The 24,130-nt window shown below is 37.6% G+C and overlaps 6 protein-coding genes and 1 pseudogene across 6 annotated transcripts; 4 read left to right on the plus strand and 3 right to left on the minus strand.

Annotated features, from left to right (window-relative positions):
* Positions 1-342: 342 nt before the first annotated feature.
* On the plus strand, positions 343-2,416 carry LOC133670954 (GDSL esterase/lipase 1-like). The gene is made up of 6 exons (XM_062091553.1): positions 343-762; positions 846-967; positions 1,115-1,228; positions 1,323-1,553; positions 1,637-1,898; positions 2,000-2,416. Exons 1-6 carry the CDS (start codon positions 513-515, stop codon positions 2,221-2,223), a joined length of 1,203 nt encoding a protein of 400 aa, XP_061947537.1. The 5' UTR covers positions 343-512; the 3' UTR covers positions 2,224-2,416.
* Positions 2,417-7,275: 4,859 nt separating this feature from the next.
* Positions 7,276-9,757, plus strand: LOC133670444 (protein GAMETE EXPRESSED 1-like). The gene is made up of 6 exons (XM_062090941.1): positions 7,276-7,842; positions 7,942-8,529; positions 8,607-8,733; positions 8,821-9,007; positions 9,129-9,276; positions 9,362-9,757. Exons 1-6 carry the CDS (start codon positions 7,367-7,369, stop codon positions 9,612-9,614), a joined length of 1,779 nt encoding a protein of 592 aa, XP_061946925.1. The 5' UTR covers positions 7,276-7,366; the 3' UTR covers positions 9,615-9,757.
* A 552-nt stretch (positions 9,758-10,309) lies between these two features.
* Positions 10,310-12,385, minus strand: LOC133671077 (pentatricopeptide repeat-containing protein At3g14330-like). Its single transcript, XM_062091706.1, has one exon. It carries the CDS (start codon positions 12,335-12,337, stop codon positions 10,391-10,393), a length of 1,947 nt encoding a protein of 648 aa, XP_061947690.1. The 5' UTR covers positions 12,338-12,385; the 3' UTR covers positions 10,310-10,390.
* A 675-nt stretch (positions 12,386-13,060) lies between these two features.
* LOC133670951 (uncharacterized oxidoreductase At4g09670-like) lies at positions 13,061-14,740 on the minus strand. Its single transcript, XM_062091549.1, has 2 exons — positions 14,145-14,740; positions 13,061-13,923 (listed from the first exon to the last, which is right to left on the minus strand). The coding sequence occupies exons 1-2, from the start codon at positions 14,604-14,606 to the stop codon at positions 13,300-13,302; spliced, it is 1,086 nt and encodes a 361-aa protein (XP_061947533.1). The 5' UTR covers positions 14,607-14,740; the 3' UTR covers positions 13,061-13,299.
* Positions 14,741-15,300: 560 nt separating this feature from the next.
* Positions 15,301-18,035, plus strand: LOC133670846 (importin subunit beta-3-like). The gene is made up of 6 exons (XM_062091442.1): positions 15,301-16,929; positions 17,037-17,243; positions 17,368-17,472; positions 17,591-17,656; positions 17,738-17,902; positions 18,012-18,035. The coding sequence occupies exons 1-6, from the start codon at positions 15,454-15,456 to the stop codon at positions 18,033-18,035; spliced, it is 2,043 nt and encodes a 680-aa protein (XP_061947426.1). The 5' UTR covers positions 15,301-15,453.
* Positions 18,036-18,070: 35 nt separating this feature from the next.
* On the plus strand, positions 18,071-21,927 carry LOC133670506 (uncharacterized). The gene is made up of 15 exons (XM_062091009.1): positions 18,071-18,153; positions 18,255-18,400; positions 18,678-18,813; positions 18,909-18,978; positions 19,360-19,490; positions 19,594-19,650; positions 19,864-20,034; positions 20,153-20,245; positions 20,433-20,518; positions 20,588-20,654; positions 20,731-20,797; positions 20,883-21,019; positions 21,251-21,342; positions 21,445-21,511; positions 21,602-21,927. The coding sequence occupies exons 1-15, from the start codon at positions 18,133-18,135 to the stop codon at positions 21,764-21,766; spliced, it is 1,506 nt and encodes a 501-aa protein (XP_061946993.1). The 5' UTR covers positions 18,071-18,132; the 3' UTR covers positions 21,767-21,927.
* Positions 21,928-22,780: 853 nt separating this feature from the next.
* On the minus strand, positions 22,781-23,788 carry LOC133670847 (uncharacterized; annotated as a pseudogene).
* Positions 23,789-24,130: the final 342 nt, after the last annotated feature.

A 24,130-nucleotide genomic window follows, 5' to 3' on the forward strand; every position in this document is an offset into this window, starting at 1 on the left:
GTATTTGTTTCCAGCTTGACAACTTATTTTTTAATATTTATTAGCACTTATAATTTTTAATTTATTTTATTAAATATATACATTAAATTTTAAATTTTCAAATAAATTTTTCTTTCTAACTAAAAAATATATTATCAATCCTTATACAATTTTTTTTAAATATAAATTTTTTAGTATAGCATGTAGGAGCTCGGGTACTATTTCATAAAGCACCGGCCACTAATATTTTTTTATTATCATAAAGACAGTGTATACATACTGTATCGGATCGGTTGCACAATCATTATAGTCTCCTACCACCTTAAAGTCAACCTGTTAAACTACTTGTTGTGCTCCCACAAACTCAGACACACTAACTTCAGTGCTAGCCATGTCATCAACAGTGACGTCTGATAACGACAAGAAATAAGCATCTGGGGTGGTCTTTATCAGTTTGGTTAGCATTGCTCATCTTGTTCTTACCTGTAAAGGAGAGCGCTGAGAGAATCAACAGAAGGTGAGCTCCTGGAGAGATGAGAATTTCAAGGTCCAATATTAAGAATTGTTTCTTGGTATTTTGTGCAAGCCTTCTGGTTGCAAGAAGCTGCCATGGTTCTAAGCATGTTGCCTTATTTATCTTTGGAGATTCATTATATGATGCTGGAAACAATAAGTACATCGAAGATGCTCCTATCTTTTCAGATTTCTGGCCATATGGAGAAACCTTCTTTAAGCATCCCACAGGAAGGCCTTGTGATGGTCGATTAATTCCAGATTTTATTGGTAAGTTCATTACAGTTAAGAGCACCTTAATTCATTCTTTTTTGTTCTTTCTTTTCTTATTTTTATGAAATGTTTTGTGACAGCTCAATCTGCAAATCTACCTTTAATTCCGCCATATCTACAACCTGGTGACCATCAATTTATGGATGGAGAAAACTTTGAGTCAAAAGGGGATCTTGTTCTCGCTGAAAATCTCCAAGGAATGGTATGTCTGTCATCATGTTGTTTTTTTCTTGGTGGGGTCTTCAATGTTATTGATCCCCACCACTTTTCGTCTTTTTATAAATTAATTAAACTCGAGGTCTCTCTTAAATCTTCTAATGGAATAATGAGATTCAATGATTTTTTCAAGGTGATAAACTCTGAAATACGACAACATCTACAATCCAGTAATCATCGATTTATAAATGGAGTGAACTTTGCATCATCTGGAGCTGGTGCTCTTGTTGAAACTCATCATGGATGGGTATGTCAAGAATACAAAGTTATACTGTCTTAGATATGTTCCGTAACTGTTTTTTTTTTTTTTTTTTTTCATTTTTTTTCCCTTTTCTTTGAAGGTGATAAACCTTAGCACTCAACTAAGCTATTTCAAGCATATGAAAAGGCAGTTAAGGCTTCAACTAGGTGAAGCAGAAGCTAAAAAATTGCTGTCCACAGCGGTTTACATTTTCAGCATTGGAGGCAATGACTACTTTGCAGCTCTAACACCAACGCACAGTTTGCTTCAATTCTATTCAAGAGAAGAGTATGTTGGAATGGTTATTGGAAATATAACAACAGTGATCCAAGTAATTTAGCATGCTAAAGAACCATTCTTTCTCTTCTATCCAAGTTGATCATGGATTATGATTGCGTAATTGTACTGTTCCAGGAAATATACAAGATAGGAGGAAGGAGATTTGGATTGTCAACGTTGATTGCTTTGGGTTGTCTACCATCCTTGAGAGCAGCTAAACAGGAAAGAACAGGTGTATCAGGCTGCTTGGATGAAGCTACAATGGTCGCAAAGCTACACAACAGAGCACTCCCTAAAGCACTCAAAGAGCTTGAGGGACAGCTAGAAGGATTTAGATACTCAATTTTTGATGCCTACGTTGCTGGAAGGGAGAGAATTAATAACCCTTCAAAATATGGTAATTCCTGTCTATAAGCATTAAATAATTAAAAATCAAGGTCCCTATATAGATTTCCTATCCTTGTTATGAATTTAAATGTGATTTCTCCATATATGAAGGTTTCAAGGAGGTTCAAGAGGCATGTTGTGGCAGTGGTCCTTACAGAAGCTTCCCTACTTGTGGTCAGAAAGGATATCAATTATGCGACAATGCAAGTGAATATTTCTTCTTTGATTCGGCTCATCCAACTGAGAGTGCCAACAATCAATTTGCGAAGCTAATGTGGAGTGGAAGTCTTGACATCGCGAAGCCTTACAATCTTAAAACACTGTTTGAGGAATAGCCGAAAATAGAGTTTATTTTTAACGAAATGCTACGTTAGTTTTCCTGCTGATCTATCAATTTTCCTTTTGATTTATGGAGAAGTCCAACTAGCTTTGGACTTGTGTTTTTCTGGGACCTGTTTCACGGTTGTAGATCATGCATGGCCAAAATTTCTAAATAAAAAATTTAAAATTCCGAGGAATTTTATGGTATTGTGTGAGTAATATTATTACTTACTTTATTTTAATAATTGAAATATCAAAATGAAGAAAGAGAGAAAATGATGTGGGAAATACCTTGTTTTCCACCTCTCGCAAAGAACCTTCATTGCTGAAACAAACCACTTACTGATTTAGGAAGGGTCCAAGTTGATCCTCGCCAACTGAACACATGCATGATTCCAAATCGTCCAAACTTGCTGGCAGTGTTGTAGTTGATGGTGGAGTGATTCTTCCTCAGTTTGACAGCAGCAACATACATTTTCTACTGGTGTAATTATTCCATGGTGCTGCAAAAAACTCTTTAGTGTTCAGTCTATCAAGAACAGCCAGCCAAGTGAAGAATTCTACCTTTGGGAGAGCGGTAGGTTTCCATACATTGGGGATGTTCATGGTCTGACATGGAAGCAAAAACCCAGCCACAGCTGCGCTACAAGATTTCACAGTATAACCACCCCTACTGTCAAGCATCCATATTAGTTTATCATCCCTATCTTGGTGTAAATATGGTGCTGAAAGCATTGACTGAGGACGAGTTTCATCCTCTTTCTCTCATGGATAAAGCCCTGGTCCGCTCTGAAGCTTGTCAAGCTCCCATTTTCGAAATCATTGCTAGCTGATGCAGAGCTGATTGGTCCAAATTTGGAAAAGCAATCACCCCAAGACCGAAACCTTCTGCGAGAACCCAAACCAGTTCCATCCATCTGTCTTGGCTTTGAAAGAGCATTCCACGCTACCTTGTAGAGTTTTCTTTCATAAGACACTCCAGTTCCACCCCTCTGTTTTGGCTTTAAACCTATGTGATTGGGCTTTATTTGATTTAACAGTTTATAGATGAATTAAAGAAAAATTGTAGTGTTCAATTCTCCTCTTCCCTTCCCTTCTCTCCTCTCCTCTTCTTCTTCCCAGCTTCTTCTTCTTCCCCCTTCTTCCCAGCTTCTTCTTCTTCCCCCTTCTTCCCTAGCTTTTCTTTCTTTTTCTTTTTCTTCTTCTTCTCTTCGTTCTTTCTCTCCCTTCTCGCCTTCTCCTCAAATCTCTCTTTGTCCGGCATCAAGAACTCTCTTAATATATGCAACACAAACAAAGATTTCCTTCAAGCCTTTTAATCTACGATATCATTCAAACAAAAGTTTATCAATTTGCAAGACCGGCGATTTATGAACATAAACTATTAAAAAAAAATTAACAATCCAAATAGTTACAATCACAGACAAAATTAGTGGACTTCATGCTGCCATAAGATTTAGCAGAAAACATCGATATCTAGAGAATTGATTATGTTTGACAGCAGCTCATCCTGTCATAACACCTGTCCAAGTCAAAATAGGGTGCCAATCTTTATCCCTTGCTGTATTTCTCTTCCATTATCAGGGTCTTCATCAATTTTCCCTTTGAGAAATCACAGTCACCGAATCTAACTTCTTTGGAGAAATCACCACTCCATCAGATTCTTGAACCTTCGGAACCCAACTGTTCCCTTGTGCCGTCATCCTGCTAGTCTTCAACCGTTTCATTACAAACTGCTATATATACGAAAATAGTACCGTATGGATAATCCTTCCACTAAGCAAGTTCCCAGGAAAGATTGGAGGGGTCACACTGGTCCCGCTTAAAACCCAATCTCCTAGACAGAACTTCTTAGGCCATATCTATCCATCGTACTGTCTTTCCGTATATACAACCATTTGCTAGCTTTGTTACGGCTTTCCTTTACAAGTGATCTGGAATATACTGGTTTAATACATGATTTCTCAACATCTGGCGAGACTACCAGTTCTTAGATTCGTCAAGATTGATCTTCGTCAATTTTCACTCTTCACCTCAAATTGTCCACATAACCGGGTGTCCACAGTGTCCCAATTTTGCCTTCCCTCAAGGCAATTAAAATTCTCACCACTTAACAGTTCAGCACATGTAATTGGGTAAACATGTGCACATTTTTCTTGTTCATCTCCATCGACCACCATGATGACCTTCAGATGCCTCCTGATCGGGCAATCTCTTTTGTTAATTCACCACCACCACTTTTGGTCTCAAATCTCAACAATCGGACCGGCATCCGGAACGATCAAATTAGCAGGAAACAAGTCTGAAATCGTCCAAATCGCACTTCAGACGGCTAAGATTTGATCAAAACAATTCTGGCCTGATCAACGGCTCAGATTCAATATCAGATCCGGTTGCACATAGGATCAGCCACACTGGATCTTGTCCCTCGGCTCGGCTCGGCTCCAATTCGGCTCGGCTTGGCTCGAGGCTGATGATGTGGTCGGTGGGTCCCACTTTGTTGACGTGTCTGCTGACTGGTCGATGACGTGGTTGCTGACATGGCATGCCTACTGTGCATGATGACGTCACCATCACATCAGGCTGTTGTCATCATGGCCATGCTACTGTACATGATGATGTCACACTTACATCATGCTAATGTCATCCCTGGCATGTCTACTGTGCATGCTGACGTCACTTTTACGTCATGCTGATGTCATCCTTATCCGAGTCAGTCACATGGGTCGGGTCAACTGGTATTCGGGTCGAGTCAACTCATCCGGGTGAAGAAGACGCGTGGGGCGCGTCTGCGCACGTGGGCAGACGCCTTGCCGGAGAGTGATGGAGAGTGCGGCCATGTCCGACGTCCGATTTTGACGCCATTTTCACCAGTGGCTTCGTCTCGGCCTCCTCTACACAGTGGTATGGTCAAAACACCATTTTGAGAACTTTCATTTTTGAGCAAAAATCAAACACCACTTAAACCATCAGCTCTGATACCAGTTGTTGGGGAATTCCGGCAACCCATGCGCGGACCGGTGGTGTACTGATGGTTGCTCATCGGAGGGGTAAGCACACTGAGACACAATATTTTAACGTGGTTCGGCAAATCTACCTACATCCACGGGAGAGGTTCATTTTATTAGATATAGAGATACATGGAGGAGGAGGATTACATCCACTCTAACTCAACTCTCAGCTCACTTTGGTGCTCTTGCAGCTGCTACAATGGCAGCAAGGCTGCTGCCATTGCAGCTCACTCTTCCTCTCTATTCTCACGTTCACTTCACTCTCTCAATCCTCTCATTTTGCTCTCACATAATGCCTCTATTTATAGGCATTTCATGGCAGCTCTTCTTGCTTTGTTGTCATCATTGGTGGCTGCCAAACTCCAGCTCATTCAACAATGGTGGCTGCCAATAGTCAATGGTTGGTGCCAACCATTTGCTGCACATGCAATGGCAACAACCCAACAGTTTTCCAGTTGCCAAAACTTTGTGTTTCGGACGCATTTCCAATCTCCTCCACGTACCTATGCTTCCATAAATCATTGTTCGAACACAGACTCTGCATCTTAGAACTAGCGCATTCCATTCTGGTAATACAGGTGGTAGGAATAAACCGAGTATCAGACCTTGGAGGTATAAGGATCTTTTCATTCTAGTTGAGAGATTTTCATCTCAACCGGTTAATGTATCCTTTGTTCATTTCAAATGGACTTTTGAGATTTCTTGAATGGATTTGGAAGTAGCAGAATGATGAATCCGTTAGGTGGAAGTTAAGGAACAAAATCCAATAATTATGGGAGGGTTTCAATAATTACTCTAACTTATAATTATATCATCAGCTGGTGCGTAAAAAGTTCTTGGATTTATATAAAACCTTGAAATCTGTTTGCAACACAACAATATATTTGTTACAGTTCACGTCTTCGATTTTATGCATGCAAGATGATCTCTCTCTCCCTTTAACATTGTGTTCTGCTGGGAACAAGTGTGTTTTAATAACTTGGTATTTAATCAGGCCTTAAAATTAAATTACAGTAGATCATTTGTGACGTTGAGGTTTAATATTGCAACGTTCTGAAATCTTGGGTTAATTTTGAAAACGAATTAAACGTAAAAGGAAAAAATATAAAACCTGGTGTAACATGGAAAGGAAAGATTAATGTCGGTCATGGAAGAAGTGACTTTTCGAAACATCATTAATTTTCCTAATTAATCAAAGCATCATGTCTCTTCACAATTCACTTTATATATATATAAATACATATCCTCTTAATACCACCACCACCCCCAACCCCACCCGGTGATCATTCACAAACAAGTATGTATGATCTCTCTCTCTCTCTCTCTCTCATTCATGGATTTTCTTTTCTTCGTTTTTTACGTATAATTCAGGTTTAGGCTCCAAGGATAATCGTGTCAAAACTCTAAACATGAACATGGCCCGGTTTTTTGCTTTTTTAAAGGATAAAAAAGGCAGCAGAAGCTTTGTATATGAGAAAAGGAGGGAGGGGTAGCTGGAGAAGAAGTTAAGAAAAGAAATCAAGTGATAGAAGATAAAGAGAGGATCCCTTTTTGCTACTTATGGTTTCTTTCTTTCCATTTGTTTAATCCATCATATAAGTAATTAATTGTAAAAGGAAATTAGAAAAAGAGAAAAAACAAAGAAACGGTTAATTGAAACGGTTATGATTTTAAAGAATTTTCTTAATTTTGACTTAATTTTCTTAAAATAGTTGATATGTTGCTAATTTTAATGGGAAGATGAAACTATGTCCTGTTTTGATTTCCTTAGAATTCTTGAAGTTATCTCATCTTTGATTTATTGGAATATCGTAGAATGTTTTAAGAGACAATTTGACCATTTCTACCTTTTCTTCTCTTTTCTTTTTTTAATCTTCGGAAGTCTCTGTCTCTTTTCTATTTTCTTCTCTTTTAATTTCACTTTCAAACAGTCCTTTTCATGCTAAAAATCATGCCCTTTTCCTTTTCTTGCACTCCAAGTTTCTCCACCTCTTTGTTTATACATAAATATAAGGCTTGTGTGTATGCTCTTTAGCATCGGAAGCATCTGCTAATTTTGTTGAACTGTGTACTGCAGGTTTCAGTCTTCTGGTGGAAGATACAGAAAGTAGAGTAACAAAATCAGGAAGAAAAGAAAATATAATTAATGGCTTCTTATAGTCAGATTTTGTTTCTCGTAATTTTAATCTCACTTACATTAAGATGTCAATCATGGGGTTGGTTCTCTTCTTCAACAGAGACTCTCTCCACTGATAATTCACAGACAAACGGTTTGCCCCGTGGTTCTGTGGTGGAATTTTCTATGAATGGTCTTAGTGATGGGAAGGGGATGAAACTGGTCGAAAAAGCCGAAAGGAAAATGGTTGGCACGAATTCTTGTTGGCAGAATGCTTACCAGAATCTCTTTGCCGGCTGCTCGCAGATTCTCGCCGTCGAGGAGAAGCGGTGGAGATTTGCTTGGCACCTTAGTGATTGCTTTCAAAAGGACTCTGGACGGCCAGCTTTCCCTTATTGTGACACAAAATCTGCCATGGTTAATTGTCTCGAAAGGTTGAATGACAATGAGCACAAGGTTTATCTTGAATTCTCACTGGAAACCAATTCTATCTGCTATCAGTTACAGTTAAGTATAGTTTCTTTCACTGTTCTGACCGTTCTTCTCTTGTTTTATACGATGTGACAGAAACTAACAAGGATTTTTTTATGTGCTATTGCCTACAGGGCCCATGCCTTCAACCATAAAATGGAGAGACTGGTGAATGATCTTAAAAATTCAGCAGAATACACGGAAGAACAGTTAGAAATTATTGAAGGAAAAACACATGTCCTGTTGCAGAGATCGAATCAAATTCAGGATTCATTGATTTCTATTGATATTCAGGTTGAAAATGTAGCTCAAACAACGAAAGATGCAAAGGATCACATGGATGTTTTATCTAAGCACTCTGAAGCTGTTTATAAACATTCCAAGGAAATTGCACATTCTCAATCAGAGCTGCAAGAGGGACAAGCAAAAATGAATGAAAATTTGAAGGAAGGGATGTCGATGCTTCATGATGCTTACACCAATCTGGGCCAAGAAGTAGACAATGTGAGAAACGAAGCTGTGGAAATAGAGAAGCAGATTGGCAGAGTTGGAGACACAATGTCTTCAAAGATGGAAACTTTACAAAACTCAGCTGATGACATTGAGAACATGGCTGGGAAGTCCTTGGATAAACAGAAACAACTTCTAGATGGGCAATCCAATGCACTTAAGGGTCTTCAACTCCTAACTCAATTTCAATCAGAAGCACTAGAAGAGAGCAGGTAAGTAGGAAAACAAAATTACTGTAATTACAAGTAAATAATTAGAGAGCTTAATTGAAATTATTACCGAATTACAGGAGTACGCTGCAACACTTTGCTGAATATGGCCATAAACAGCAGGAAGAGCTTCTTCAGCAACAAGAACAACTTCAAAAGGTCCATGACCATTTGGTAGAAAATTCAAATTCAATATTGGCCACTCAGGTTAGTGTTTTCATTGAGGCTTATGATTTCCATGATAGTTTTTGTTGAGACAAGGATTATATGAGACATGGTTTTCCCATTTTTCAGGAAGCTTTCGAATCAAAGCAAGCAAGCATGTTCATTGCTCTGGAGAAGCTGTTTGCTTTGCAAAACGCTATGTTGCTTGAATCGCGAATAATTAAAGCTTTCATCCTCTACACTGCATCAATCTTTATCGTTTACATGTTCACCAGTACAAAGCAAACATATACCATAAGAGCGAGGCTTTATGTTGGTACGTATGTCTTGTATTTCTCTTATTTTCTATTTTGTCTTCCTGTTTTTTTGGTATTTAAATCAAGTATTGAAGGTTTAAATAGGTCTATAACTAGTTTAAATCTGATTTTGGTTCACAGGTCTTGCTGCCACGTTTCTGGTAGAAGTAGCAATGCTTCGGCTCACAACAAATAGTATAGAACGACAAACATGGCTAATCAATGTGTTCAGGTTACTCTATGGGATTCTTGCCTCTATTCAGTTTCTACATGCCATTTTCACATACAGGTTGGTAAAAGTTAGATTTATATCAATTGGGTTAAACAGCATTTAGATTTCCCACATCTAATAGATTCCTTTACAAATTATGCAGGGATTATGAAGTTTTGAATCATCACTTGATATTAAACCTAATGGATAAGATTAATGTCATGCAAAAAACTAGAGAGTTATCATGGGAAACAGATAGTGATGTTGACTGGTCTTCATGGATTCAAACTGAGTTAGCAGAAGGGGGTGACAATTTGGAAGACCCTGACTTTATGGTTCCAGAAGAAGTTGCAGAGAATTCAATTACTGCTTCCATGACAAGAAAGTATGATCTTCGCTGCCGCCAGCGTCGGTGAAAATTTCTCGATTTCTACTAATAGTTCATGACTAATGTTTTCTTCCCCATCAATTCCTGGTTATTTTTATCCTTTTCTTTACTTGAACACATCTCTGTAAAGATGGTATAATTATGTTTGCAAATGCAACATATTTAACTTTATTTTGTTAACTAAGATGCTTGTTTTTTTAACACAGATTTACATGGCTAACGTTTCTTGAAGTTGTTGGTTAGTATTAGCTCCGATAGTGGTACTTTTTTCTTACTGTGGAGCAAGAAGATGCATAAATGGAATTTTATAGGCATACTCTTGCTCTGCTTGCATCTAAAGAGCAAACTGAAAGTCCGTTTTACATGACATCACCAGAAGTTACTCTTCGAAAATGAATGAATGAATAAAACCAACAGCAGAGGACTCAAAATATTATTATTGCTCTCCTGTGCTTCTGAAGACAAGGAGTGCACTTTTACATGATTCTAAAAATGCAGTTCATTTCTATCTAATTTGCATGGTTCTAAAAGATTCTCATCTAAACTTTCAATGTCTAGCAAGAGAGTTGATCAGTACTCTGATCCAAGCATTTTGAACCTACTGTAAAGTTTCAATATGGCATAAATATAGTCTGGGGCTTGTACTTAAGGGGAGGATAGTTCTTAATAAAATGTAAACCAAAATTACTTGGAGCACTATGCTTAAAGTAATTCTAGAATGGATTTGTAGTATGAATCATGCGATGGACTCATCAAAGAAGAAATAAAGAAAGGTTCAAAGAATTATGCTCTGGTATAATGGTTTCACCAGTAATCATTACAAGAGCATGCACCTTCTTTGAAATGGTGGAAGCGGTTTGTATCTCTCAAAACAATGACCCTCCCTGTCACTCTTGAAACTATCTTGATCCAAGAGTGACAATCTACACAAACACGAAGGTTCTTCGTGATCCTGATTGGCATTCCGGCAGCAGAATGTATGAGAGAAAAAACAGTTGCTAAGCGCTCACTGTGCCCACACACCCACATTGCCTTTGTTTCTTCATTTACATCATGAAGCACCACATCTGTGTTGGGTATATAACCAAATTCTTCCATGGCTTCCCTTAATTTGTTCCATATCTTCTTATATTCATCAGAATTACGAAACTCGAAGCCTCCACCAGCTACAAAAGAGTGGATTTTATTCTTTACCTGTATCCAACTACATCCAGCCTCTTTTCTGATTCTTCTTGTTTGCATCATCTCTCTAACCATATTTACAGAGTCCCACATCCCTGCATTTGCATAAATGTTTGAGAGCATCACATAGTTCCCAGGATTATATGGCTCAAGCTCAAACAACCGGTTTGCAATAGCCTCTGCAAGAGGGACCTCATTATGTAGGCGGCATGAGTTGAGCAATGATCCCCATATGCTACCACTTGTCTTCATGGGCATGTTTTTCACCACCACCAATGCATCATCAATTCTTCCAGCTCTGCCTAACATATCCACCAAACAAGCATAATGCTCTAAACTTGGAGAGACCCCAAAATCCATTTCCATTCTATGAAACAATTTCTGCCCATCTTCTGTTAGCCCAGCATGGCTACAACCTGATAGCAGTGCAATAAATGTGACATCATCCGGCCTTATCCCACATGAAGCCATCTCATTGAAAAAATCCATCGCCACCCTCATATAACCATTGATTGCATATCCAGTCAACATAGTATTCCATGATGTCAAGTCTTTACTTCTCATCCCATCAAACAATCTCCTACCATAATCAACAACTCCACATTTCACATACATATCCACAAGGGAATTTAGCACTAGGACATCTGGCCTTCTCGCTGATTTAACAATTTGCGCATGTATCTCTTTTCCACTGAGAAGAGCTGTCACGCGCGCACAAATTGGCAAAATTGTAGTTAGTGTAACCCAACTAAACCCCATTCCCTCTCTTTGCATCCTTCTAAACACATCAAGTGCCTCGCCCAATTTATCTTCTTTAACAAAACCAGAAATCAAAGAATTCCAAGAAGCAACATTTCTTTCAGGCATTTGATCAAACACCTTCAAAACTTCATCAAAACACTCGCACTGTGTATACAACCTCAGCAGACCGTTATTCACCACTTGATTAGGCCCTTCACTAGACTTTACCACTTGTGCATGAACTCCTCTACCAACCCACAATTCCCTCAAATCCGCACACGCTTTCAACGCTGTGGAGAACGCAAAATTGCCCGGCTCCATACAATTCCACAACATCTCAACATAAACAAGCAAAGCCTCTCTCAAGAACCCCTTTTTTGAATACCCAATTGCCATTGCCACCCAAACTGACTCCGGCACCCCTTCATTTTCAACCGCATTTTCAAAAATTACGCGTGCCTCATCAAGTTCGCCACATACAGAGAAAAGGGTAATTAGCTTGCTTTTTAAGTTATGATTTTCAAGAAATTTTTCGCTGTATTCTTGTTTAAGGAGCTGTTTATATACTCTTTGGCCATGAGGTAACGATTTTTGGGAAATACAAGAATGTAAGAGCTGACTGTAAGTCTCAGGATCAGTAAATTTGGACGGCGAGGATTCTATCAAGCGAATCGCCTCGTCGAGATTGCCAGATTTTGTTAGATATTTGAGGGTTTGATTGAGATTTTGAGGGTTTTTGGAGGGTGGTTTTTGGGATTTAGGGCATGAAATGACAGTTAAGTTGGTTGGGATTGGGGTGTTAGTTAAGACGGAAATGGCGGGAATCATTATCGGAAGGTGGTAGTTGTCGTTTGGCCAGTCTGTGTAGTTTTTAGAGAGAGATCATATAGGGTAGGCTGGGCCATGAGTAGATGGGTTTGAGTTTAGAAATTTGGATAAAAGTGTGATTTCAGGCCGAGCCCAAAAATCTTTTTAACTAAAAAATATAGTTTATGATTAACCTAAGTTAATTATTTAAAGAAAATATATTTATCAAAAAACAATATTATTTGAACAAAAAATTATTTTCAAAAAAGAGTGAATGGGATTTATCTTGGATGACCACGACGTTGAAACTAAATTTTTGACTGATTCAGATCATATTAATTTTTTTAACTCGAATTAATATAAATTTTGGGTCCTCATTTTATAATAGTGATAAAAACCCAAAAATAAAATAAAAATTAATTGAAATATGAAATTTATTTATTATGATGATTTTTTCTTTTGCTCTTTTTTAATAGAACACATTGTCGTTTGAAAATATTTCTTTGGCTTTTCTTAAACCAAAATATACAATTTAACCATTTAAATTCTTAGAGCTAAACCAACATGGTTAGAGGTTAGAGAAAAGCTAATTGATATTTTTAAATGACAGCAATCAACAAGAGTTAAGGGACTAACTCACATACTTTGAAATATAAAGGGCTAAGTTATAACTTCAATCTAAATCTAGGGACTAAAGAATAATTCACCTCTAAACTTGTCGATCGAGAGATAGACCTTAATCTCTTAAAGAATCACCATCCGTAATTTGCTCGGATTAAAATTTCGAGGAATTTATCAATATAAAATATTTTACAATCAGAAAAGATGAACTCAAGCTACTCAAACCAATGGAAAACCAGCATGTTTTCCTGCAAATTTTAGTAACAATTTATTTGATTGTTATAATTGGAGAGTACCATTTCTAGTAAGATGGCTCAAAACTCAACATGCCTCCAAAATTAATCTAAGACTTGAATATGTGATCACAGGTACACAGGTTTGCAATCAAGATCAATAGATTTCTTAATTGCATCCACCACAATTTGAGTCTTTCTGCTGATTTCAGGCCATCTGTTATCCGGTGGGAACCCGCATTTCTTAATGCCCTGCGCTAGCCTAGCAAGCTCTTGAACCATCAAGGCCTCTTGAGGAGTTTCATTATCCACCACCACTTTTTCAGTTTTCACATTCCATCCAGTTTGATCATCCATGAACGTTGCTGGTGATGCCAAGTCAAAAAAAGCAGAACCCTCTTGATAAGGAATGACAAAATCCTTGAGATGCAAGGATCCTTTAGTACCGGTGATCGACAAGTCCATGGATGTATAGGAGAAGAAAGAGCAGTGAATAATTGCGACTGTCTTGTGATCTTGATCATAGTTCAAGCAGGCTGTGCATGATAAAACAATTCCAGTTGAGTTCTTGGTCACACCAGCGGGTAAAGCAGATACAACATTTGGTAATCGGTAATTTTTTGCCCACAAGACTGCTCCGACGCAATACCAGCCCAGATCACCAAGTACACCAAGAGCATCCATATCCTTCTTCACTCTAATATTGTTCTCGAAGAATTCAGGAGGCACTTTAGCTGTTGACGTGCTATGAATCTGATCAGTATCATAAACACAGTTAGAGTCGAATATCTAGTGAACAACTACAAATGGAGTACTTAATTTTTACTTTACACCAAACCCCAAACCTATGTTCAAACTTGTTGGGAAAAGTCACATATCTTATAGCTAAAAAGTGGAATCTCTAAAGCATTTTCTTTAAGAAATTGATGTCCAAGAAAAAAGAAAGAGATGAACACAAGAACAGTACAACTTACAAAGTCCACTTGTCCAACAAGATTGGAATCAAAGAGTAGCTCCTTCATCTTCATAGTTCTTGGATGATGCAACCACATTGAGCCGTCCAAGAATTGCACACCATTCGATACACAAGCTTCCAGAATCTTGTCCAAATCTCCCACGTCAAGTGCAGCTGGCTTCTCTAACAACACATGCTTCTTCTTTTGGGCAGCCAAGACTGCCCACTGAACATGAAGACTAGTTGGCAATGGCAAGTAAACAACTTCGATGGATGGATCATCAAGTAATTCTTCATAGCTACCGTAAATCTTGATTGTCTCTGGCAATCCATGTTGTATGGCAAATTGCTTGGCCTTTTCTAGGGAGCGACTTGCGATAGCATAAAGAATTGAATTGGGTGCTAAGTTTATGGCTCTTGCCAATTTAATTGCTATTTTGGCACATCCTAGGATACCAAAATTTACTGGATTTTCAGCCATATGTGGTTTTATATTTGGATTTGGCTACTGTTCGTGTTCGATAATTTCTTGGAGAGGGATGTTGTGCGAGGAAATGATGTTTGGATGAGAAGAAGTCGTGGCATGCTTTAGACCTTAGGACGTTGATAAGGCTAAAATTCTCCTGGGAAGTGTTTTGACTGTTTGTTCTTTTACTTTTGAAAATTAGGTACAACAAAATACGTGATTAATTTTTATATATATTTTTTATTATTATTTTAATATGATATTATTAAAAATAAAATTTAAAAAATAAAAAAAGTTATTTTAAAATATTTTTATTAAAAATCATTTTAAAAAACAACTATCAGATTCTCATACATCTCCTTATTTTTATGATCCAATTATATTTAAAATTTTTTTTAACATTTTAATATTAATATGTTAAATATCAAAAATAAATTTTTAAATATATATATATTATTTTAATATATTTTCAAGTAAAATCACTATAATATTTATAATAAACAGTGAAAAAAAAGAAAAAGTCAATCTCAAATCTTCCTTTAACAGGACTGTCTCCCACATGAAGCTTGTATCTTGAACAACTAAAATTTCTGATAGAATTCATGAGACTTTACCAAATCATCAGGACAAAAACAAGCCTCAATTCTCTGAGAAGCCCTCTAATTATTCTAATTTTTCTAATTTGACCATCTCATTAACGCAAATGTTTTAGTTTAACCCCTGAAATCACTTTCTGTTAAATACAATAACCAACTAACTAAAACCTGAAAGCCCGCCTTTCCAGTTTCTGTGCTTCCCTTCCTTCTCTCCCTCTCAAAAGATTCACATCACCTCTTCCTCAAGAAACTCTCCGTTTTCAAGAATGGTATCCACTACTTCATCATCACCACCACCGCGTCGAGTTTCAGCTAGGCCACCATCACGCTCCCTTCTGCCTTTGCGCTTCAAGGCCAAACTACTTCCAGGCCGCGGAAACCCGAGTAAATCAAGAAACTGGTCACGGCCATCACCATCAAGACTAGGACCATCATCATTGAGCTCACAGGAGTCACCATTACCCTTAGTTTCTCCACTGTCGCGATCATCCCCGTATTCAACCAGGGATTATCTCAGAAGTAAAGCCATACAAATCCTGGAGTCACCAGATGCTTTACCTCTTACTTTTTTTCTTAATGAACTTAACTTCTCTGAAAACTCCATTGATTTAATGAATGCTCGAAAACTCTTGAATTACCTTAAAAAGAACTACCTTACTTCCTTCTGTCTTTGCCTTGTTTCTTACTTAAAATTTTGCGCCATTGAATTTGTGAATTGCAAGGAATGTGCCTTTGATGTCCTATGCCAGATTCTTACAGAAAATGAGCATGGTCTTTGGCAGAAAACCTCCTTCATGAATAAAGAACTCAAATCTGCACTTCTTGATTGTTTGAATACAGAGAGTTCAATAAAGATCTTGCATAAAATTCTCGATTTTGTCGTCACCATTGCTACTAAAGAAGTAAGACTTGGAAATGAATGGCCTGAGCTTCTTGAGTTTGTTTATGTATCTATTGGTTCTGGTTCTGATTCTGATTCTGATTTTGAAGAGAAATTGAAGTGTGCGATTTCTTTGCTTTATAAGTTGATCCCACAATGTGCTGTCGAAGATTTGGTTATTAGCATTGATTCCTTTTATGATAGTTTAATGGATATATTTGATTCTGAAGAAATGAGTTTAGAGGTACAGGTTCAGGCAGCTCTTGCCTCAAATCGTTTTCTTTGTTACTGGACGAATCGGTCAGACCATGATAGATATAGTACTGTCCTTTTGGTTAAAATAGTGTTGACCATTTCCACTTTGATCGAGCATAGATCAGACAAAGATATACAGGCGGTGGTCAATGAATTGACTGTGTTGGTAAAGGAGAAGCCATGGTCTTTGAGTAGCCAATTTGATTATCTGGTTCTATCTGTGCTTAGGATCGTGGATGGAGTTGAACTTCAAGACAGAACAAAAATTATTGCATTAGAATTTGTGGTTGCTTTATCTGAAAAAAGAGTTGAAGGTCGACGAATGTTGCGAAGATCACAATATATAATCCCAAAGTTACTTGAAAAGATTTTGTTTCTGCTTGCAAATTTAGAAGATGACCCAGAAAGCGGAACTGCAGAGACTGACATCCAGAATCTGCCTGTGGTAAGGTGCTTGGCTAGAATTGCAGCTGCCTTAGGTGGGGAAGTTCTCGTGAATAATTTCCCCAAATTATTTGCAATTCATTTTGGCGCTGAAGATTGGCAGAGCCGCCATGCTGCTGTTCTTTTCCTTGGCATTGTTGCAGAGAAATGTTCAAAGCCAAAGGTCTCTGAACTTTCCCTCTTCTTTCCATTCTATATGTTTTGTTAATTGATTCTAGTTCTTGTGGGTTCATTGGATTTAAAAATCATCCCTAAGGTTCTACAATGCAGGAGTTGAAACATGGTTGGAATCAAATGGCTGGAAGAATTATCTTAAGTGTCAAAGAAGACATACACCCTCATGTGCGTTGGGCAGCTTTATATACAATAAAACAATTTTCCAAGCATTTGAAACCTGAATTTCAAGACAAGTACCATGAAAAGGTGATGCCTGCATTAACCAAAGCCATGGATGATTTCAATAATCCCCGTGTTCAGGTACCTCGATTCCTGAAATAGCAAATCCTGACTTAACCTTGTAACACCAGTAGCCTGTTACCATCTTTCACCCCTAGACGCTTTATATCCTTGATTCTTCTGGTTTTACTAATTATTTCTCCAGGTGCAAGCTTATTTAGCGTTGTTCGACTTCACCTGGAACTGTTCATCAAGTACTCTGAAACCTCACCTGAAGGAAATTGTCAACAAATTGCTCAAACAATTACAGGTATATTACCTGCTGTACAATTCATTCTACCTATGTATGTACTGTGTGCACCCTTGTTTATAATGCATTTAGACACTACTGTTTATAATGCATTTAGACACTACTGTTTATAATGCAGAAAGTAAATCATACGGTCCAGGGCGAAACTTTAAAAGTTTTGTCAGCAGTTGCTCATTCATCACAGGTACTACTTGATTATTGATATTCATTTAATCCAAGTTTTTGTTTTCTTAGCTATATTCTACCTTCTTGTTTGACACTGCAGGATCACTTTGCAGAGTATTATAGTAGTGTCATGCCTTATCTTAAAGTTATAATGACGACTGCAAATGAGGAACTTGATCACAACCATCTTGCCGATTCCGTGGAGTGCATAACTATGGTTTGGTTGGCTGTAGGCAAGGATAAGATCAGATCTGATATTGAAATGGTAATGGTCAATAACAATTTTTATAGAAATTTAAACTGGTTGTGGTTGCTGTCAGAATAGACCTCCTGAAGTCAGTCCATAACTAAAACCAATTGGATTTATTTCTTAGTTGGAATGGCCAAATGATCTATAATTGTGAGATATTGGCTTGCTAACTGTTTATTATCTCATACAAGGTTGTGCAATTGCTCCTCTCTTTACAAGGATCAAAATTAGAGGAAAATGATCCAATGAGAAGTCAACTGTTGCAAGTATGTCATTGTTACTTTTCCAGTTTCATTTCAAACATAAAGGCAGCATTTCCCATTTATACCTGCTTTTTATCTAACACAAATCTATAACCACGTTTCAGGCATGGGCCAGACTCGGGAAATGCTTGGGACATGAATTCAAACCTTATATGAGTGTTGCCATTCCGCGGTTGCTTAAATCTGCTAAAATTGGATCATATGTCATTATACCTGAGAATCCTGACGATGTTGAAGAATCGGATGGCAGGTAGGCTTTTCAGTCGAGGATTTTTCCTAGATTTCTGTAATGAATAATTTACTGTCAATATTTTTTTTTCTGGTTTTTGATACTTGTAGAGACCATGCTAGAATGCAGGAAGCTATGCTCCAAAATTGAGAATGTTTTTCCTTTAGCTTGACACCTTCAGAAGAAATGATTTTGATAATAAGAGAGATTTTTTTGGTGATTCAAGTTATGATAACAGCGAGCCGACATTAGGATTTTTAGCCCTTTTCTTTTGCTGAGGAATCTATGATTTTTACAGTATCAGGGCCCTGATTCTTGGAGATAGAAAGATTTGGATCAAAACTAAGGTCCTGGAGGAGAAACTCACAGCTTGTAAAGGGCTGTATTTACTGGCTGATGAGTTGAAGGAAGGCCTTTCAGTATGGATTGAAAAGGTTGGTTATGTAACACTGCAAATGATTCTCCTTTCTTGAATCTCTTCAAAAAAATTGGAAATAACTTACAATGCAATGATCAATAATATGTGTAGGTTGCTCGGACTTTAGTTCCACGTCTCAAATTTGCACACAGTGAAGAAATCCGAAGAGTTGCTGCTTCAGGTATTTATTACACTTTAATGTTTCTTGACAAAGAAAGCTGAATTCTCCAAGTTAAAACTAATGCTCAGAAGAGATTACAGATTCTCTGATAGCTTGCACAGGAGCATACTCTCTCTTCAACATCGCACAAAATTTTAAGCATCTGAAACAAGACACATGTAGCGTTCTAGTCAGATTGCCTAGGGCTTCTCTCAGAATCAAAACAGTTTTGCCTTTGAACTTGACCTAAAACCTGAGCCTGTTATTAGAATTTTCAGCTATCCTAGACCTTGTTTAGCACCATTTATCTCATTTTCATTTTTCCATGTAAGCTTTTTATTTATCAGGAATGCTCCTGCATCACTGACAAACACAGTTTAATTTTTGGATCTTTGACACTAGCCATGCCAGTGCTATTAAAATCATCTAAAGTAGCAACACAAGAAGGGTATCTTGAGTGGTCTGCTGACGAATCTCCTTTTAAGAAGTTATACTCTTATGTGGTAACGGCTCTGGTTAAAGCTCTAAGTAAGGTAATTTCTACTTGGAAATGAACTTTTTTTCTCCTTTGGGTTCAAAGAAAAAACATTTAATTAAGCTAAGCTACTGTAATTCCTAACTGCTATTGGTATGTAGGAATCATTGCTTGAGATTACGGCAGTAATTTTGGACTCTTTGGATGAATGCATGAAGGTCTGTCTCGCTTTGGACAAATCTTTACTGCTTATATCTGTTTAAGATCCTACTCAAAATGAACATGAACCTCTTTTTATTCTTTATCAATATTTTGTTTTCCTCTATATATGTAACTGTCCAAGGTACTGATTCTGCTAATCGAATTCATGTGTCACAGCAAAATGCTATATATTATGAAACTACCAACATGCATGCTCTTTTATCTTTCAGATGTCTGAACATGTACTAGATGAAGACCAGACTGACCTGTTCTTAAAAGCGATAATGAATGTTCTGCAAAAGATTTCATCTCTTTCAAGAAGCAAAGTTGGGGCTATTGAAGGAATAAATCAGACATTACCAGATGAGGAAAATGGGGAAGAACAGAAAGTTTATGACAAAGTTTGCAGTTTTTGTTATCTTTAATTGGAGATGCCTTGCCACTTATTTCAAATTTAATTATTTGTAGATGATCCTTGAAATGAGTTCTGTTGCTTGCCTTCTGTTCATTTCAATGCAGGCAGCTGCTTGTTTGACCACTTTCATCATAACACACAAGAACTCTTTCTCACCATTCATCGGCAAGCTTGCGCCATGCATAGAACTTATGTGGGTGAGTTTAAACATCCTTTTCTGCTCACATTCTGTGATTCCATGGTCATGATACCACAACCTTATAATTTCCAAACAATGTTAAGTGATCCATAAAACTGTTGCATGATGGCTGCTGCTGGGCTACCCTGATGACTTTCCAATTCCCATCAAATTGTTTTCATTTCCCACTGGTTCGTTGCCTTCAGGTAAAGGATAGAATAGTCGAAGAGCGAAGAATTGCCTTGCATGTATTTTGTGATGTTGCGAAGCAATTCCAAGAAGAAGCATTTAGGTAGACCACTTCTTTTTTTATTGATTGAGCATGCTTTTATAATGTGCTTAATGCAATCTGATAAAACAGGCGGTGCAAGATTAGTCTTCTATTTCTGTTTAAAGCATGCAAGGATGAGAACCCCGAAGTTCAAGAGGTTTATCTCCCACTCATACCTGTGATGTTGGAACACTTCTATGGTGCATTTCTGATTCAGAAGACTATTTTTTCAGGTAGCTGCGCAGGCAATTGGTACAGCGGCAGAGTTTGGTGGGTCTGTATTCAAGTCTTTTCTTAAAGGTTGCTTGCTATTCTGCTTTCTGCAACATGAGCTCGTCCTGTGCAGTCAGTTTCTGCAATAAACCACGTAGTTTTTCTTTTGCAGGGGCTGTTTCTGCTTTGAATGCGGTTATGGGGCATCCTAACGCATTGCAGATGGAATATGTAATGGCCCATGATACTGCTGTTTCTGCTCTAGGAAAAATTTTGCAGTTCCATCGTGAAAAACTCAAAGCGGAAAAGGTATATTTGCTTTTTCTTGTTTCCAGATTAACGTCAAAGGGACCTTTTGTGTTCCACCAAATGCGTGCACGTTTCAGCTTGTATTTCCTTTTAGACTTACCTTTCCGACTGATGTTCGACTGGAGAGTATGTTAGGCAGTAAAACAGTGGCAGAAGCAAAGCTAGGAATTAATTTGCCTTTTAGAAAGCATATTATGGCCATTCTATGAAGTTGCCTTCTCTATTTAATAGGTTTTGAGGATATGGTTAGGCCATTTGCCACTGAAAAATAATCTAGAGGAGGCCAAAGTTGTTCATCGGCAGCTATGTTCATTGGTTGAAGTGTAAGCCAAATTTTCATCACATGGTTGAAGTATAACTAGAACCATTCGATTCCATTTTCCACTGATTTTCCTTGCCCTGGTTATTTTCTTGTTTCATTCCAGGTCAGATGGGGAACTTCTAGGCACCCAAAAGGCTTATCTTTCCGAAATTGTTGCTGTTTACGCCGAGGTTCATTCCATTGTTTGTTTAATTCGGCAAACTGCTTAATTTTCTATGAATTTTACTTATAATAGAACAATCCTTTTTCTTTTTCGAAAGATCCTGTGGGCAGGCAAGAAGTTAGCTACTGAGGAAACTGTAAACCAAATGATCAAGCAATTGAAACTTCACAGTAGAAGGTCAGCCCCTTCTACCTGGAGATCCATCATGCTCTCCCTGGAACCCCATCTGCAGAAGAAGTTGGAATCCATATTGTCATCCTAGATTTCTATGTACAATGGGCAATGTTGTCTGTCCCTCTTTAAAACGTTTGTGCTAATCAACAAGTTTGCTCATTGCTGCATGTATATGAACTATTCTTATGTGCATTCATCCTGTCACCCCTAACAGTTCCTGGAATACATAAATCGAAGGAATGAATCGCTCATTCAATCACTTGTTGGAGAGAATGAACAAATACAAAAAAGAAAAAAACGTGTGTGTTTAGTTGGAGAGACAAACATAAAACAAATTAGTAAACAAGATGGTTTTTAAGTGAATAAAAAGGATAGGAAAACATGGTGAATAAAAAGGATAGGAAAACATGTCCTTTCTGTCTTGATTATCTTCATTTTTTCTGTTCCGATACAGTAATCAAATGCTATCATATACTCATTCTGATATTGAACATCTGCCAGAAAGAAAAGATGTGTTAGATCCCAGATGAGGAAGGTAACTGATTATATATACATATCTTTGTACGGGATCAACTTGTATGTATGTTCTACCACCACCAAACTAAATAGCATCAAATTTGATGATCACTCCAAAATCATTCATTTCCCAGTTTGTTCAATATCAAAACCTATGTATCCTTTAACATAGTGACTAGATGGTATAATTGAATCAACTTTGGTATACTTTTCTTGTTTTAAAAATGGAAAGCGGAGTAGGCTGTTGCAAATTCCTGGCAAGTCACATTGCTCAAAATTTACAACACTCTTTCAACAATGGCCTAGCCAATAGATATACAGAGAAGAAAATATAAATTTTCTAATATGACCACCTCACTAACGCAAATGCCAAAATCAGCGATTGTCCAAGAAGTAAAGCCAAAATCATTTTTTTCACTTGAATGTTTCTTTTGCTTTTGTTTCCAATTTCAGATCCGATGTGGAGCTTCTAGGCCCAAACAAGGCTAATTTTTGCAGAGTCGTTGGTGTTTATGCCGAGGTACATCCTCCTCCTTTACTGTGAAGTTACAATTGCTTTCATAGTCCATTTTAGAATCTGTATAAACTATTCATAATACCTATTTTCTGTGAATTTTACTTTACATGGGAGATCTTCATATCTTCCAGATCCTGTGGACGGGTAAGAAGTTACTATAAACCAAATGAAGCACTGTCTCAGAGTGGAAGGATCTAACAACGCAATGCTGTTCGTGACTTTGGTGCAGATCACAAGAGGATCTGGATTCCCCAAGCCAACAGCAACTCTTGGAGGCAAGCAGATTAAATCCTCACGGCAAATTGGAGAGATTTCAACCGAGAAAGTATATTTGTAATTGTAGCTGTTGCTCTTAGTATCATAGGAAACAAGTTGCTTGTCATTGCGACTCCTTACTGGAGCTACTTTACCCACAAACTCAACAAATTTAACACCATGGCTACGATTTCCAAAGAAAAAATCAATACCATGATCCATTTGCTTGATTTTAATAGCACGGACAGCAGCATCATGCTTCAAAATCAGCTGCCCGAAGTAAAAGAAAGTTCTTCTATGAGCGACATGCTGCCAGAGCTGGACAGCAGCAACCCATTGATCAGGATTGGCATGAAACTCTTGTGCAAGAATCACACGTGTTCCTGCTGAACATACTAAACAACATATTCTTGTTCAAGTATTGCACCATTAAGGACCTCCTTCTGAACTCTCACCCGGAGCTTGATCTGAGGTTCAGTCCAAATAAATTCCGCATTTACCAAATTAACCCCTTCCGACTTCAACTTCAACTTCTTCAGACAAAATGCCATCAACTCCCTTGATTCTAATTGAGCCCTAATCCGCGTAGTTGGTGGATCCAAGCAGGTATCACACTCGGGGCAATGTACAAGGATCACATGCTTCTTTAACCTTCAGTAATGTCAACTTCCGAGCGCAAACACTTAACACGCATATTAGCAGCATTTGGTTGCATCAGAATACCACATTTGCAACACAAAACACTTCCAATTGTCTGATGAACCATAAACATGCCTGCTTCTTCGGCCATATCTGGCAAATAACACAAAGAATAAGAAAAACAACAATAGTATGCATTATTTATCATAACTGTCTTAATTGATTTCCACCAAATTACTCTGGATTAATATTCTACATTGTTTAAAAAACTCGAGTTTGTTTGAATTAATATCCTACATGGTTTAAAAAGAAACCCAACTTAAACTAGATTCTAGATCAATAAATCACCAAATCGAGTTTAATAGCATTGATTGATTTATATTAATTTTTAATTATTTTCTTAATTTAATAATTTAACTAGTAGTTATGTTTTTTTTTTTTTTTTTTTTTTTGATTATCGTGGGTGTCCGGGCCAGCTTGCGCGCACCTCGACTAATCCCACGGGTCCTGAAGTTAACGACCATG

The sequence above is a fragment of the Populus nigra genome, chromosome 13 (assembly GCF_951802175.1).
Source record: "Populus nigra chromosome 13, ddPopNigr1.1, whole genome shotgun sequence".
In the NCBI taxonomy this organism is placed as follows: domain Eukaryota; kingdom Viridiplantae; phylum Streptophyta; class Magnoliopsida; order Malpighiales; family Salicaceae; genus Populus; species Populus nigra.

Bases quoted from the DNA above. Each gene is read 5' to 3' on its own strand.
- LOC133671077 (XM_062091706.1), bottom strand. From the start codon at position 12,337: ATGATTCCCGCCATTTCCGTCTTAACTAACACCCCAATCCCAACCAAC.
- LOC133670506 (XM_062091009.1), top strand. From the start codon at position 18,133: ATGAGAAGTCAACTGTTGCAA. The intron at 18,154-18,254 runs GTATGTCATTGT...ACCACGTTTCAG, and splicing joins TGAGAAGTCAACTGTTGCAA to GCATGGGCCAGACTCGGGAA. The intron at 20,798-20,882 runs GTTGCTTGCTAT...TTTCTTTTGCAG, and splicing joins ATTCAAGTCTTTTCTTAAAG to GGGCTGTTTCTGCTTTGAAT.
- LOC133670444 (XM_062090941.1), top strand. From the start codon at position 7,367: ATGGCTTCTTATAGTCAGATTTTGTTTCTCGTAATTTTAATCTCACTT. The intron at 9,008-9,128 runs GTACGTATGTCT...TTTGGTTCACAG, and splicing joins AAGAGCGAGGCTTTATGTTG to GTCTTGCTGCCACGTTTCTG. The intron at 9,277-9,361 runs GTTGGTAAAAGT...CAAATTATGCAG, and splicing joins CATGCCATTTTCACATACAG to GGATTATGAAGTTTTGAATC.
- LOC133670951 (XM_062091549.1), bottom strand. From the start codon at position 14,606: ATGGCTGAAAATCCAGTAAATTTTGGTATCCTAGGATGTGCCAAAATA. The intron at 13,924-14,144 runs GTAAGTTGTACT...GATACTGATCAG, and splicing joins TTGTTGGACAAGTGGACTTT to ATTCATAGCACGTCAACAGC.
- LOC133670954 (XM_062091553.1), top strand. From the start codon at position 513: ATGAGAATTTCAAGGTCCAATATTAAGAATTGTTTCTTGGTATTTTGT. The intron at 1,229-1,322 runs GTATGTCAAGAA...TTTTCTTTGAAG, and splicing joins TTGAAACTCATCATGGATGG to GTGATAAACCTTAGCACTCA. The intron at 1,899-1,999 runs GTAATTCCTGTC...CCATATATGAAG, and splicing joins TAATAACCCTTCAAAATATG to GTTTCAAGGAGGTTCAAGAG.
- LOC133670846 (XM_062091442.1), top strand. From the start codon at position 15,454: ATGGTATCCACTACTTCATCATCACCACCACCGCGTCGAGTTTCAGCT. The intron at 17,244-17,367 runs GTACCTCGATTC...TTATTTCTCCAG, and splicing joins TCAATAATCCCCGTGTTCAG to GTGCAAGCTTATTTAGCGTT. The intron at 17,903-18,011 runs GTAATGGTCAAT...TTTATTTCTTAG, and splicing joins TCAGATCTGATATTGAAATG to TTGGAATGGCCAAATGATCT.